At 38.4% G+C, this 16259-nt stretch overlaps 1 protein-coding gene across 1 annotated transcript in view; it reads right to left on the reverse strand.

Moving 5' to 3' along the window:
• The window catches only part of TRIO (trio Rho guanine nucleotide exchange factor), a 244451-nt gene that overhangs the window by 95204 nt on the left and 132988 nt on the right, over positions 1-16259 (reverse strand). Inside the window, exons 16-20 of the mRNA XM_062499699.1 lie at positions 10414-10533; positions 8799-8990; positions 8172-8321; positions 6572-6686; positions 1818-1933 (exon numbers count right to left, since the gene is read on the reverse strand). Coding sequence (XP_062355683.1) covers positions 1818-1933; positions 6572-6686; positions 8172-8321; positions 8799-8990; positions 10414-10533 — 693 coding nt within the window. The remainder of the gene's footprint in view (positions 1-1817; positions 1934-6571; positions 6687-8171; positions 8322-8798; positions 8991-10413; positions 10534-16259) is intronic.

Consider the following 16259-nt stretch of genomic DNA (forward strand, 5'->3'; position numbering starts at 1 on the left):
TTCAACCAAACACCTCTATGACATGCATTGTCATTCTAATGTCAATCTTTGCAAGTGAAGACTGATATGGACAGGCATGGCATGGTACTGATACTACCAACAACATTTAATACTCACTTTTAACTTTTTAACCTCTGTCTTTTTATAGTGGCATTGTGTAATCAATGCTGGAATGAATGACGAACAAAAAGCTTCCTCTCCCCAAATCACAGAATGGTTTGGGTTGGAAGAGAACTTAAAGGTCATGTAGTTCTATTCCCCCTGCCATGAGAATGAAATGCTGTCTTTTCATAATTTGCTGGCAGCTCTCTAGAGGCACAGTATGACACAAAGTTCAACTCCATCTTAACTCCTACAGTTTACATCAGCTTTCATTTCACCAGAGGTATCACTACAAGAATTGGAGAAATCAGTTAAGGGATTAGGTAACCCCTTAACTCTGAAAGAATTTAAGAATCTACCATTGTGCTTGCAAACTAGTATGGTATCTTTTTCATCACAAGGGCATCAAGTTCTGAAAGCACAAAGAACAGGTTCCTCCAAATTCCAAAAAGACATCTAAATGAAGAGTGCAACATTTCCATAGTTTTGGCTAATCACTGTGGAGCCCCATATATGGTTTGGTTCACTTTGCTTTTGATGACTGAACTGGCGATTGCTGAAAAATGGGATTTACAATGAAAATGCTGACAGATCTTTATGTCCAGTGTTTGACTGTTCGTTAACAATCTCTATACAAAACAAGTAGATCATGTGCTTGTCAGAGGTTTAAATTAGGGTTATTCAAAAGTGGGGTGGGAAGGCAAGGGGGGGGGGGGGGGCGGGGGCAGGCGGGATGCAGGGAAGGGATGGTGGTGTTGTTTTAAAGAAGTATCAGACTTCAAATTCACTCCAGGATACATCTAGCATGAATTTCTTTGTGATAGCATGAAAGGCAGGCTTGAGAATTCTTTCAAGAGAGCAAACCAGACCAACAATATTTAAAGTTCTGTCTAAATTAGCTGTCAAATTGAAATAAAAAATTGGGTTTAGAGCCCCTTTAAGAGGATCTGCTATATTTTACACTATAGGCATTGTATCCTTTTCAGCAGAACAGGAATAGATAGCTTCCTTTCTTTGTCTTAAAACCAGTGTTAAAAAAAAAAAAACCTGAAAACCATCACAGATCAATTTACTTACCACTTCTGCCTTGTACCCCCTACTTATTTTTAAGTCATATGTTTTGATTAGTGAAGGAGATATTTTTGTGTGTGTGTGTTAGTTACTTAATAGCTCTTTCCAGACTGATAAACTCAACAAAATACCAAGAGGTGGATCTAGCATGCAGGAAACCATGAAACCAACTACACAAAGAATAGAAAAACCAAAGTAATTAAGTTATTATTGTTTAATGAGTTATCCAACTTGTCAAATTTCTAGAACTGCCAATCAACTTAATTAGATATTTTTCCTCCAACATCTGAGAAAAATGCTGTTGCCTGTAATTTCCCCAGACAAATTAGGTGTGTGTGTGTAAAAGTTAACAAGCATAACAATTTGTGAAACACAAGCTTGCAGAAATTAGATTTGCCAGTACCAGATGAAGCTGGCAGAAGAAAAACATCACCTTTAAGTTATAACAGTTACAGACACATTGCCTCATCGAATTTAGTTGCTCTGTATTAAAGGGAAGGCAAAGAATTCAATTTGCTACTTTTATCCTTCTGATGTTTTAGCCATTTGAAATATTGAAGTCAATGACAAATTTGTTACTGTGAGAAGACAGTGTATGTAAACCCTCGATCACACTAAAGAGGATTTTCATATGAAACCCTCACCTGTTTGGCACTTCTTTCAAACACCACATACTGTTGGCATTGATCAAGACGTCTTTTACGCATGGTCCAATAATGCAGCACACGGTTCTCCCTCTGGAAGAGTTCATTCAAGATATCTGAAGAAATTAAAAAAAGAGCTTATGACAACCAAATTTAAAATATCACACTAAAATCAGGGGAATTAAGCACACTGCATTGTAGAATTCACTATACACTTACTCTTTCTGTTAGTTTTTGCTTTGCTTTTTTCCTGACATTTAATGAAACACAACGTGTTCCTTTTTTATTACATACAGAAGTGCTGGTTAAAGAAACTAGAGATGCAATTATAACTTACTACTGACACATTTTTTTCCTCTCAAATATTTGTCACACAGGGACTGCCACTGCTTATAGCAGGACTGAAAATGTAGGCTGAAAAAGATGGCATTTGATGGGGTTTCCTCAGAATGAATGAGCATGCACAAGTAATCACAACATGCTTAACATATTATATTACTTGAAGTAAAAAAAGGGAATTTTTAATATATCAGCCTCCTATAAAGTAGTTTAATGATTTAATACAGAGGAACAAATTTACAAACTCAGGTCACCACAAGATCAAACGCAGCATAAGCGGACATTATACGTGCAGAAACCCAAGTAATAAAAATAGGCAATCACTAATTTTGTAATTCTCTATTGAAACAAAAATCAAACCAAACAAGATATAATTGAGTAAGCTTACTTGTTAAATATGAATGTTCACTGAACCTTGGCCTGTACCTTCCAGGTAATCAAATAATTAACTCCACAGTTTGTTATTCCTGAGTATCAGAAAACTCACCTCCAAATACCACATGTACAACCTTTTAAATTCTTCCTAGCAAAGACCTTGTGCTTACAATATGCACAAGACCTTATGTGAACTCTGTTTCTTTAATGTCTTTGTTTTCTCCATCAAACAAATTCTAGCATTTTCCTGTAAAGCTCACTTTACCCACTGCTGCTCCCAGAGCAGCAGCCCTACTTGACTTGGCAGCTACTGCAAACCCAGAGGGACATTGAGACTCATGGGGACACTCAAAATGTCTCCACCAGGTGATTCTGCTGGAATTGCATACGGCCAAAAGGTTAGGTCCAGCAGAAGCAGAAGAGACCACAAAAAAGGCTGATTCTTTACACCAACACTTTACATGCTTTTCTACTTCTACCCAGAGCTAGCTGTTTTCCATAACTCATAATTATGAGTGGAGGCTATCATGTGCTAGGAATCTTAAGGTCTCTGCATTCTGCTCTCCCACTGTGCAGGTCCACCATGTTTTACATTGCAAAAGCTAACAATTCCAAGAAACAGGGAGAAGCTCAAATAACAGGAAGCCGGAGGGGAAATGCATCTTTATCTACCTCATCAGAGATCTGGGACTAAACACAACTAACTTGTCACAGCCTCCCTTAGGATTATAAAACCTGTCTGCATCACTGCCAACATCCTCCCGCTTACAAGCACTATATTCCCATTTGCCACAGAGTTTGCTTTTAGTTTGAATGTGGTCACTGTGGCCAAGGTTTTATTTTTTGCTGGTCAGGTTCCCCTCAAATATGCCTCAGATGATCCGTCCCTTAGCCAAGCTATGAGCTGATCTGCTGTGAGCCTTCCCTACTTTCTCAGTTTTATTTCTGCCCTATGTCACCTCCAAAACACTTGCTCAGAGTATATGCCAGATTTTGGGACACAGGGAGGTGGAGTGGGTGGGACACAATTATCATTATACAATGCAACACACCCTAGTGGACGCACCATACAAAAAGAGACATTTTGATAGTGATGCAAGCAAAGTAGTTCTGACAAAGAGCAAGCGAGGCAAATTTAGCAAATTGGAACAGCATTTGTTCTGTCAGGACATGATACAGATGGCAAGGCAGTGAGAGATTTGGCTAGGTTAGTGTTAGTGCCATTAATTTCTTGGACTGACGAAGAGAAGAAAAAATATACTATAAACTATTCTAAGGAAGTTATAGAACATCAATATTTAATACTAAGTTTGGAAAAGCATCTCTGTATCTCAAACCACCTGAAATACAGTCCTTGATGTTGTCATCTACTTTGATTCTGACTTTTGTTAGGATTGTTCCCTAAACTTTTAGCTTCTTCTCCAGGCTCAGAGAGCTCTCAGCTGTCTCTATGCATCCTGATCCCTTCTATCAACCAATCTGAAAATATAAGCACCATTAGACAAGTTCCTGAACTGTGCTCAGTCACAGCCTGTACAGCGGAGACAGGTAACACAAACACACACAGACTTAGCAGCCGAAACAAAGATGCTCTCATTTCTGACCTTACAGGAATTGTCACCAACTCAATCCACCAGACACAGCACAGTTATAGGCCACAATTCCTTCCTAAATGAGACAGTATTTGGGTACCCTTACCTGCATATCAAAGAAATTATTTATGCAGGTATGCAGGAACATAAGGGCACCTCTCAGACTTCAGTACCACTGTAATTCCTGTTCCTCATGAAGCATGTGCTTAGCTAAACTTCACTTAGATTAAGACATCATTTTTCCAGATAACTTAATTTACATCTGGGAGTAAGAATCAAGTACGCCACTGAATGAGGCTTTTGAAAAATATTCAGCAGTTCTGCAGAAACTCAAGGGTTACTCAAGTTTTTAAGTCATTAATTTATAAGCTATATACTGGCAGTCTGTCAGTTTCAAGCATACCTCCGAGTTGTAATACTCTATTAGAAAATATGTAACCTCTCTTTCACTAAAATAAACACTCAGTTTTCTTCTCGATTCAGAAAAGAGGTGAAAGGAGAACTGGAAGAACAGAGTGAACTTTTATATCATGTGGTCAGCTACCACCATACCAGTGAGACCTAACAGGAAGGAATCCCCACTAGTTCTAGATTAATTTATGTTTAATTCTCAGAAGCATAGATTACATTGTTTATGGGGGGAAAAGTATTAGAGCAACCTCTTATGTTTTTCTGCTTGGGGACTTCTGGTGGCTTTTTATTGCTTTTTAAATATGCATCACTCATCCAGAATTTTAAATGTATGCAGAACATGCATAACACTATGGTTCTGACATGGAATTAGTATTCTTAAGCAAATCAGTAGAAATCTTTCTACTCTGTCCTCTTTCTAAGAATGATTGTTCCTATACAGATTTCAAAACTGAATTTTAAAAAATTTTGTCTAATACTCAGTAAGTATGGTAGCTACAATCTCCTTCTTGATTCTGCTCTGTTTTCTTTTGTCTCTTACTGAAAAAAGAGCTAAGTGACAAATGTCAGTTTCAATTATTGATTCTGCTGGAATTCGTGTTGAGATTTTGTTTTGTACAGTTCTATAAATGTTGGGGAGAAGAAAAACAACGCTTTGTCATAGCTCTAAACATTCAAAGTTTCAACTGCCACAGTCCATTTATTTCCTTAAGAGTGAAAATATGGCCAATATCCTATTTCTTTCCAAAATAAAAAGTTCAATACAGGAAGATCTTCAACTTGCGCACTGTCAGACTTTGACTTGAGTTACTTGATTAAATTTCCTGAATAAATTTAACATGAACTATTTTCCCACTGCAGTTAAACTGAAGCAATGAACATGTCCCTTTCCAATAGAGTCATCGAGTAAATTAGAACGGAAGTGACCTCTGGAGGCCATCTGTTTCAATCCCCTCTTCAAAGCAGGACTAGCTTCCAAGTTTCTCAGGGGCTTGTTCACCTAAGTTTTAAAAATTCTTAGGGGTACAGATCCTACTACCTCTCTGGGCTACCTGCTCTAATCCATCTTGCTGTAACACTTTCTCCCATTCAGAATTTTCCTTGCTGCAACTTCTTCTTCAGATTTACTGCCATGTTCCTCTTGAGTCTGGCTACATCATATGCATATCTCTCCTTTGGGTAGGTGCAAAGAGCATTTAATTAGAAATTAGACTTCTCTGGTTTTGAGACTGTAGCATGGCCAGAGTGTCCAGTCACAGCTTCAAAATGCATAGAACAGAACATGACTGGCAATTAAATTATTAAAATGCAATATTTACTTCTGAATCTGTCTCATCTCTGTTCTGCTACCACATCCATCAGTTATGCATACCCTATTAATTTTTGCACTTTTGTCCCCCCAAAGCCCTACAGGTCTCTCTCTCTCCATTCCCTAGGGTGCTTATTATACCTTAAAGATGTACTGCGTATTATTAATCTTAGCAAAAGCCAAGCCTCATGTAGTAGCACTTTCCAGCTTCACCTCAGCTACTACCTGTCTACACATCCAGTTTAACATGATGTAAGTTATCCCATACTTCATTAAGTTCTTCAACACTGGTTCAAACTACCTGAAGAGCTCAAGGGCATTGTACAAGCAATAATCTCATATCACTCAGGCACTCCCAGGGAAATTGTAGAATGTATGACACCAACACACTGAATAACCTTACACTCATCAGCTCCCATTTGGCTTCAGACTGAACATTATCACGTGGAAATGTACTACCTCACTGTCTTAATAAAAGCAGCACATTTGAGTCTCAAATACAAATATTAGGTGTAAGTAGCAGATAAAAGAATTCCAAGTAACTTCATTTGAGTATGAGACTTTGAAGACGGTCAGCTCCTTCAAACTGTGTAAGCAATTTGTTTCCTGTTAATCCTGACAGCAATCTTTCCACTTGGGCAGGCTTCACTACCCCATCACCACACATAACACAGCACATGATGATGATCACATTCCTGTGAGAAGAAAGAGAACAAGAATCCCCTTACTTTTCACTTGTTGTTCAGGTGCTTTGATGTGTGTCACCATCCCTGGCATGTTGACACTGTTCCTGTGCAGATACTTCAGGAAGACATCAGCATTCCTCCGAGCCAGTGTGCAGGCCTAGAGAGTCAGAGGTACAACTTTATTTGATGATACACAAATACACTTGCAGAAGTGATTAAAGATCTTCCTAACCCCCTTCTTGTACATTTGTCACCCTTTTGAGTTTTGGAAAGCATTGCATGTTAAATCTTTTCTACAAGTAAGCCAAGCCAACCCAACTACTAAAATAGATATTCTGCCAAATGGCAGTTACACCTTACCTGGCAGAGAAAAAAATAAAGCAGATAAACAACCCCAAATAAGATGCTATTCCTCTTTTCTGAAGAACCTGAAAAGCAATTACTTGCTCTAAGGCTTTCAGAATGAAAGCTTCATCAGAGCTCACAGAGAAGTTTGTGTAGTGTATGTGCTGTGTGTCACCTCAAGTTGCTTACTGTGTAAACAGTGCACGTGCTTATGCACCTGCATATTCCAAAACAGCCATTAGTACTTTAAAGAAAAAGTGAAAGCTCTGCGGAAGTGAAACCAAAAGAACTAAAACAGTAATACCTGCTCTCAAAATATTAAGGCAAGGCCTTGAGAACTTTCAGTCCTTGCCCTTATACTGCAAGCACTCAGCTCTGCTGTTGTTCTCATCTTAACATAGATCAAATACAATCTATGGGCTGTCTGCCTCATTTTTGACATGCAAATTATGGACCGCTACTTTAAAAGGTTAGATAAAGGAGGAATGGTTTGATACAGTAACAAATGCTTTGATACATTTCCCATACCGTTTTAAGACAAAGACTAGTAATACATGCCAACTGCAGAAGGATCTATTAGACTGTATACTTTGAGTTCTGCTAATATGTTTTTGAGTGTTGTAATCTGTGTAATGAGAACAAAAAGGTTTTTAACACAAGTTTTATTCTCTTAGTAGCCTTTCATGGTGATGCTGGAAAATGCCTTTGATAACAGAGTTAGTTACACTGCTCTGCAAGCACATGCTACACATTTAATTCAGTACAAGCAATAACCTTCTTCACTAGGACATTAGTTGAGGACAAAAATCTTTCATTTATCTGAAGACTATTATACAAAACCCAACTACTCCCAGACGCCTGTCTAGCAATCTCCTCCTTCCGTACTCCTCTGCAGTCCCAGTACATCTGAGAGCTGCCCTGATGCCCAGGCAGCAATGGCATTGTGTGACTTTCACTTCTCTTCCAAAGCAGCAGCCTTTAAGCATTCTTTAGAGCGACAGCTGCTCAAAGCAGTGACTTCCAATTCCTCTTCAGTCACACTGGGAGATCTGACATCTACTGAAGTTCAACAGGAAATGCATTTATAAAACTGGCTACAATTTTATGCACTTGGCAGTATTCTCTTAATCACTGTCAGAAGCAGCTAACGTGCCACTTCCCACATCTTTGCAGTTTGGGACATATCTGTAGTTTGGAATGGGCACTGCTGCTTTCCACAGCTGAATCAGCACTGGAAGAGCTGTTTGCCTGCATGCTTCCCAAGACACAGGAGACTGCAAAAAATCCCCAACCTTACCTTTAGAAAGGCTTCCTTCTGCTCCAGGTGTTTGCTTATCATGGGAGTAACGTGATCTGTTTCAGAGTTGGGACCCAGTTTGTCTGCTCCCCCACACCAATCTTCCTCCCTCTTATATTCTTGCTCCAGGCTTTCCAGCACACTGCACACCTTTCAGGAAAAAAAGGAGACCCATGCAGTAAGGCAAACAATCAAAATTCAGGCCTCAAAAGCAAGAAAACCAATCTGCCCCTTACATATACCCCCCCTAGCTTCTGACATGTTTTGATGGGGACTTAAGGCAAGAAACTTTGGCTGTAGATTTATAAGCACTGGCCTACTTCTGTGGAATTACTCAGAGGCTGTCCCTAAAATTGTTCATCTTCCTCTGCCTCTGTGACTGCACAGTTCTGGATGGGTTTAATTTATGACTGCAGAGGAAGTAACCTTGCCAACCTCTCCCCAAACTTCTCTGTGGACAAGCAGATTAAGCTGATTTTTATCTGACTCCCACACAAAAAACAGAACTAGCCATCAAATTAATAAATACAACCAAACCTCATCAACTGGTTTTTTCAAGTAATGCTTGTTTATGCCACACTGAGGAATTAACCAAGGCAGACCACAGATCATGTAGCATTTCTGTACCTGTTCAGAAGTTTTATAGAAGGCAACAGAGGCATTCACAAGCTTGAGACGGTCCTCCATCTTCAGCATCAGCTGCTGCCAGTGAGAAGCAACCTTCTCTGCACACTCCCGGATCATATCCATATCGTAGTGATTAGCCTGCAGCATTGCCTCTGCCTTCTGCTGAACCTGCAGGGCACTTTGATGTGTTTTCTGACAAGAGGTGAAAAGTCAGGAGTTCAGTGGAGCACTTCAGTTCGTTTATTTGACACCAGAGAGGTTCATACTTCCACTGTGTCAGTGACACTTCTATATTAGCACAAACACCCATCGACTAAAAGTTACTATCTGATATTAGTGACTGTGTGACTTCTCTATGCAAATACAATGGAAATAAATCCTGTAGAGATTTATCATCAAATAAACACTAAAGAGCAGCTCTTAACAAATAGTGTCTAGCAATAAGCCACATGTGATGTTATCTATGCTGTATTACATGTTGTTATAATTATGAATTTCAGTTTGATTTTCTTTCCTTTCACAGTGAGAAAAAAGAAGATACAAAAATGTATCTTAGTTTGGCAATCTTTACAGCTTTAACTTCAGTCTTTTGCACATCAGTAGTGTGCAAAAAAAAAAGGTCCAGGCGTGCAGACCAATATAAAAGACAATTGTCTACTGACTGTAAGCAAATTTTTTAAATTGCATTTTTCTGTGCAGAGAAATACTTGCCTAAAACCAAGTAATATAAAAATATTAAGGGGTTAAATACTACCAACTATTATTATACCTGAGTAAAGAATGGCCTAGGAAACATAGATTTTTAAGCTTTCTCATAATTTATTCTTAAATTGACAAACACCTAGAGGTCTCATGATTTTTATACTTGAGAGTTACAAAAGCTCTCAAAATGAGGGTGCATATAGTGCAAACTGTAATTAAAATTAAAAAAAAAAATCATCAAGACAGGAGAAGCATAAAACTCTACCCAACAGAAAATGAACATTAAAGAGTTAATGCAAGATAGAGTACTTCTGATAATAGTCTGTCCAAATAATCACAATATTGCTAATATTCTCACTAAGTTACTCATTAGTGCATGTAAATGAATAATATTGCACTTCAATCCATCTTAAGAACCCTGTCGATTTTTTTTGCAGCAATATGACCAACCGGGTAAGTTTAATTTGAAGCCATGGCAGGGGGATTGACACACCACCATATACAAGTTTCAGTGAAACCTACTCTCAAATAAAAATGGAAACATTAGAGGATGACCTCAGAATAAACAAAACTGCCACTTCCTGCTCCATTTATTCTTATTTTTTTTTCAAAATTTAGCTTACAGGTTATGTTTTAGGAAAGGAATAACAAATGAAAATACTGTTTTCAGCAAAATTGCTGTGAACAGTTATCATTTTGCAAAGATGCAAAAAGGCACTGAGAAGATGTTCACCTGGAACTGCAACTTCAAAATAAATAAGAACAAAAAACACCTTCTCAGTAAGTCCTTTCGTTTCTTTGCCATGATTGCAACAGCTTTTCCTCAACTGAAAATACTATAGCATGAATCCAAGAATGCTATTTACAGAGAACTGTAAATACAAGGTTATTGTCAGTAAAACTGTGCTTTTACCTCTATTGCATGTTGAAACTGCTCATGCTCCCTTTGTAACTGTTCTGCCTCCTGCAAAGAGCTAGCAGTGATAAGCCCAGCATTTAACATTGACTCTCCATTCCGGATCCAGCCCAAAACCTGCAACAAAAGAGAAGACCATGAAATACACAATTCCACTGCCAACCAGCAAAAAAGCACTACTGTAGGGGCAAAATATTTAGGGTCACAACAGCACTGGAATCAGTAACTAAATTTGTTAATTACATACTACAGTGAATTCTCTACTGAGTAAGCACAGTGAATGACACTCACTACAATTTCACTGAGCTAACAACTCACAGCTTGCAGTCAACTACTACATGCTTGTGGCTTCAGTTCATACTCTGAAAAAGGTTGTGCTTCTGTCACCTGAAAAGCTGGAACAAGTTACAAGCAACAGTTGCCTAAAAGCCAGTGTCAGTAATGCAAATTGAGGATAGATAGCTTAGTAAAAAAGTATGTGCATAATTTTGAACAGTAATGTTGCAGAAAATGTGATCATTGACTGTCCTTCTAACTGCTTAAAGATTTTAATTTTTCAGAATGTTCCCTTTTTGATGTGTCCAGTGAAACTGGAAAAATCCATGGCTGGGCAGTAGCCTCAGGAGGCCACCTTATAAATTTCCTTATCCATAGCAGGAACATGCAACTTTTTAGACCCCTCCCACAAAAAAAAGAAGAAAAAAAGGACATTTTCTCCCTCTTTGCATCAGCTTTGCTTTTCCCCCTACCCTCTCTCCATCAGGAATATTATCTGATTCCCTCCATTAGACTCCTCTTATCTTACTGACCACAGTCTCTTCAATCTCTCCCATGTGAAGTCAGTCACCTTATTTTTCTAGAACACTGCTCTTTTATAAGCTCTCTCCAGTTGATAACCATAGCTCGGTTATTACTTTTCAAATACTGAGTAAAATAGGACATAATTCAGGTTATTTACTGTCATCTATACAACTCTTCTATGGAACTGCTGCTCAGCCAGTAATTACCCCTGTACTTATTCAGCTGATTATTCTTTCCAGTACATCATAGCCTGTATTTTTTCACTATTAAAACTCACATCCTTCTTAAGGCACAATTCTCCCAAACATCCAGATAATTCTGAACTGTAATCCAGGGTCTTCTGATGAACTCAAACCCCTTTTCTGGCTTCTTCTGCTTTTAATTTTAAACTTAATAGCATAATTTCTATCATGTAGATTTTCTGACTGAGAACATGAACTAGTAGTATCCAAATACAGACAAATAAAATTCTTTCTTATTTTTAAATCTGTTTTCCAATCCATTGAGTCTCTTAACTTTTGTTACTGAGTAAGTTTTTTCAGCAAGTTATCATTCTTGGTAATGTAGTTTCACATGACACTGTCTTAGTAAGTTAGGGCCACACAGACTGAGCTACACTACTTAAAAAACTTTGATACCGCTTTTCTACCCCTCCCAGAAGAGTTCTTACCTTGTCAGAAAAAAAAAAAAGGCAGTTTATCAATGGAAAGCTATGATTTATTAACCTATGTTAGCCTTTTATCCTTTTGTCACTGTTCAATTTTAATGATCTACTTTTTTCAATATTTTTTCCTGGGAACTGTGTTAAGCTAGGTGACCTATAACCCTCCCTTAGCTAGTCCTTTTCCACTTTTCAGAAGTGGATGTTGACTTTCAGGCAGCCATAATCTCATCACTGGAAATAAGCACTAATATCTAAGACATTATTTCAGGCTGTTTTCTAGGTATTTCAGAGTGAATTTCTGTAGGCCCAGTTGATTGGAACTTCAGTAGTTTTTCTAACTTTTTCCTACTAATTGATTTTAGACCTTTAACCACTGCTAATAAATATATTAGCTACCAAATCAGTTAGCTCTTAACACTAAATATTCTCATCTAGTGATCCACACATGACACTACCAATTAAAGCATTAATGCACTAAGTAATCAGGATGATAGGACTGCACTTGCAGACTGGAAACATGGGCAGAACCCAACAAAATGACCTACTAGAATACAGTTCCTCAAAAACTGAAAGGCACATGTGGGTCTACATCCGAAGTACACTCTAACATGTCTGACAGCTTGAAGCAACTGAGGGCTAGCCATCCTGACACAACATCCATTCCCTCAAATCTGCACCACAACATCACCCTCTGACTTACACTTACCCAGATTGTGACCTTGCAGTGTCATTAATGCAGTTTTGCCACTTCTATCTGCACAATGAATAGCTAACAAGGTTTTTTCCCACCCTGATAGCATGTATTTGAATTGTCCTATATAAATTCTGGTAGTCTGTAGAAAAGAGTAAGTCTACAGCGTAGAAGGGAGGGCATGATAGCACCTTCCAGATGTGTAACTGGCTGCACATTCTGGTTCTCTGGGGAGAAAGCACTGGGTCAGGTGAGCTTTGCAAGCAAAGGGGAAGATGGCTACAGCTTTGGAACAACCAAAACTACACCTACTGCAATGGTGACACCTGCAGATCACAGCCTGGGGACACACAAAAGGGACCATGAAAGAAGCTGGGAGTTCCTAAGTAGCTAAGGCACCTGGGGATTTTTAACACCCAAGGGAGAAAAGCCTGTGTAAGCCTCAAGAGCAAGAAAAAGGGCAGCTTCTGAGGGAAGCAGACGGATCCAACGAACTATACATAGATACTATAGATAGAAACTATACATGGACAAATAAATTGTCTGCAAGAACAAAGAGATAGATTTTTTTTTAAATTCCTTTTTAAATTTTGTCTTATGAAAATTATTCTATGTTCCTTCTCTACCTATGAAAGTAATTCTTCCAGGCATAGTGGAAAAAAACACACCTTTATAGGGTTCTTATACATCTAGCCTTCTTCAGAGAATTTTAATGAAGGAGAATGCTTAAGCAGCACCAATTGAAAACTCCTCTTAACTTGGCATCCCATTATTTACAGCAGCGACAGCTAGAACAGAACATGCCATTTCAAACACAAAGACTTGCCTTCTTCCTTGGTGCAGGTCAGGGTGCAAGTGCACAAGATGGTGCAATTCTCAGGAGGAAATTTGCCAGCAATACTCTCCCCTTCCCCTCTGCTCTGACTCAAGGGAAAATACAAGCATTATAAAATACACAGCCTATTCTCCTTCCAGGGGTGCTGCCTTCAGGGCTTGTTGGCATGTTCATGTTCCCACCACCTCCCTGTGTGAGTGGATCACAACCCCCATCTTTCCACTCACTGCCTTCAACAGGCTAGAGAAGCATCAGCAGAGCATCAGCAAAGGTGTGGAAAAGAGACAGCATTAGGGGAGACTTGGAACACTTGAGAAGGTCAGATAGGTAAGTCTATAGATAAATAGATTTAGGATTAGTTTCTTGGACAGATTTTTGACTGTAACTAAATGTGATCACAAGACAACCTGCTTCAGTTTGCTGCCTTAGCTATGTTTTCATATCCATATGGCACTACATGGAGTGCCAGGATAACCTTCCTGAGTAGTATTTTGGGATAGTCAGAACTCAAGCACCAAGCTAAAAGATCTGCTAGTGAAAACACAAAGCAGCTCAAGGTACTCTTGAGGGCTGAAGTACCTGTACACTATCATACACATATGAATACATAGTTATATATCCAAGAACATACACCATGATCAGAACAGCAGAAAATATCACACTGAAAAGACTTAATGAGCATATTGAAACCAAATTGATTGGGGTTGGGATAGGAATTTTGACTTTAAGCACAGTAAAGCATTCATTCTACAAAGTGAGTATGTGGGAGTGATTGTAGTCGTAAGGAATCCAACAGCTGTATGTTAGGTGATTAATAAAGAAGGCTTGTCTGGCAAACATGCAGCTGGAGTTCTGGATGAGACAGACATTCTCATAAATATTACTCTGTCTCCACCTACTCATATGTCCCTGCCTTGTTAAAAGTGGTTACATTTTCCTTCCCATGTTGTTTTCCCCACATACAGCTGTCCCTTTTATTTCGGTCGTTTTTATTTCTTCCCCCTTCCCTAGTTTTTCTACACTGTAATTTTCTATCTGGTTTTGCCCTTTCTGCACCTATCAACACGTCAAGCTGACAAGCAAATTCTCTGCAGGTCTTCTTTAAATCTCTGTTTTTCCTCTGGCTCTTATGCTTTCTTCTAGTCCTGAGGCTTGATATACAAAATTTCAACGCCACAAAGCACAACTGGTACAATAATTAAGGAAGAAGGAATACTGAATGTTTTTGTTTACTTCCTGGGCTTATTTGATAAAAAATCACTAAGGACCAAGTTTCACTATCTAGTATGGAAAAGAATCTTTGCAAGCATTTGTCTAAACTCCTGCAGTGTTCCAGCCTAACCTCTTCACATGACTATAAGCTACATGTTTTAATGCATTTTATATAAATATATATGTGTGTGTGTGTCTGTGAGTGTGTGTGAAAACACAACACAGTAATGTTGCTTTGGCAGGAAGAATTTAAATGGAAATACTCTTAGAATTCTTGCTATGGAGACAGTAGCCCATCTACATAATAAATACGCTTGCACCCAGTTCACCAGCAATAAACCTAACAGAAAATCACAGTAATTGAACAGGAAAACCATGTGTTCACTGCTTTAGGCAACAAAACAGACTGAAGAAGAGGTTTACCACTACATTTTACACTCAAAGTACCTTCTGTGACCTATTGACCTACAAAGTTTTTCCCAGTGCAGAAGAGACAGGAAAAGATCACGCTTCCTCAATCATGCTTAATAAAAATCAAAATATATCAGATGCGGTTTTCTAAAAAGGCAACTGAAATCACAAAACTAAGAGTTACTAGACTCAAAGCATTCCAAAGGGCTCAAAAGAAATCCTAAGAGACAACGTATTAACATTCAGATTGAGTTCCATTCAATTTTCAGGCCTCAGGCTGGGCAAGTATTGCAGGTGAATCTGTACAGTAAAATCTGGAAAAGTAATACATGAACCTTCTGTCAGCTACATGTTCACGTATGATTGTCTGAAAGTTCACATATATTATGGCATTTAATTCAACATAAAATCCCACTTGATGGAGGTGTGTTCTAGAAACACAAAACAGAATATGTTTTTTCTTCCAAATCCCAGTGTACCAAGAAAAGACAGTTGGCTATGTTAGTGTACCACCTATACTTTTATTATAAGAAAAAAACTTTCCCAGTACTTCCTTAAGAATCTAAATTTTAGCTTCAGTTTCAGTCAGGACTAGCAATGGTTTGAAAAAAGTTAGAAATTTCTTTATAGAATGAATCTACAAATCACATACAAGAGCAGTAGAGGTGTTCCCCTAAAATCCATGATGTTCATCACCTGCCTGCCAAAATACAGGACATTTGTTTCAAACACAGCTTTAAAACACATTTGTCTTTTTTGTAACATTTAATTTGCATACAAAGCTAGTGGACCACTCATTCTATTGTGGGAACATGCAATATAAATACCCACTTAGTATCTCTTTGAAATATTACCAAAGTGCTGTGTTCTGTTCTTTTACTGAATACTATTTTCAGTATCATGGAAATGAACCTTTTTTTTCTTACTAACCTATCCCACCCAAACCCACTGACATACTATAAGGGGATGAGAGTGCTTCAGCTGGCATTATTTCTTTTAATTTTTTCCTTCCTTTGCAGATGTGCACTCTTTTCCTTCATCCTCAGGATAATATGCAACTGAGTACAGAAACTACCCCGATCTGCAACAACTTCATCTCAATCATTACCCAAGTGAAAGGAGGAATGTGCAATTTGCACTTACCTAGATAAGTGCTAAGGCAGATACAGCACAGTTCAGCAGAGTATGCAAAGCCTTGAAAAGGATCATCAGGCATTTGATTGATGCCT

This window comes from Cinclus cinclus, chromosome 1, assembly GCF_963662255.1.
Source record: "Cinclus cinclus chromosome 1, bCinCin1.1, whole genome shotgun sequence".
NCBI lineage: Eukaryota > Metazoa > Chordata > Aves > Passeriformes > Cinclidae > Cinclus > Cinclus cinclus.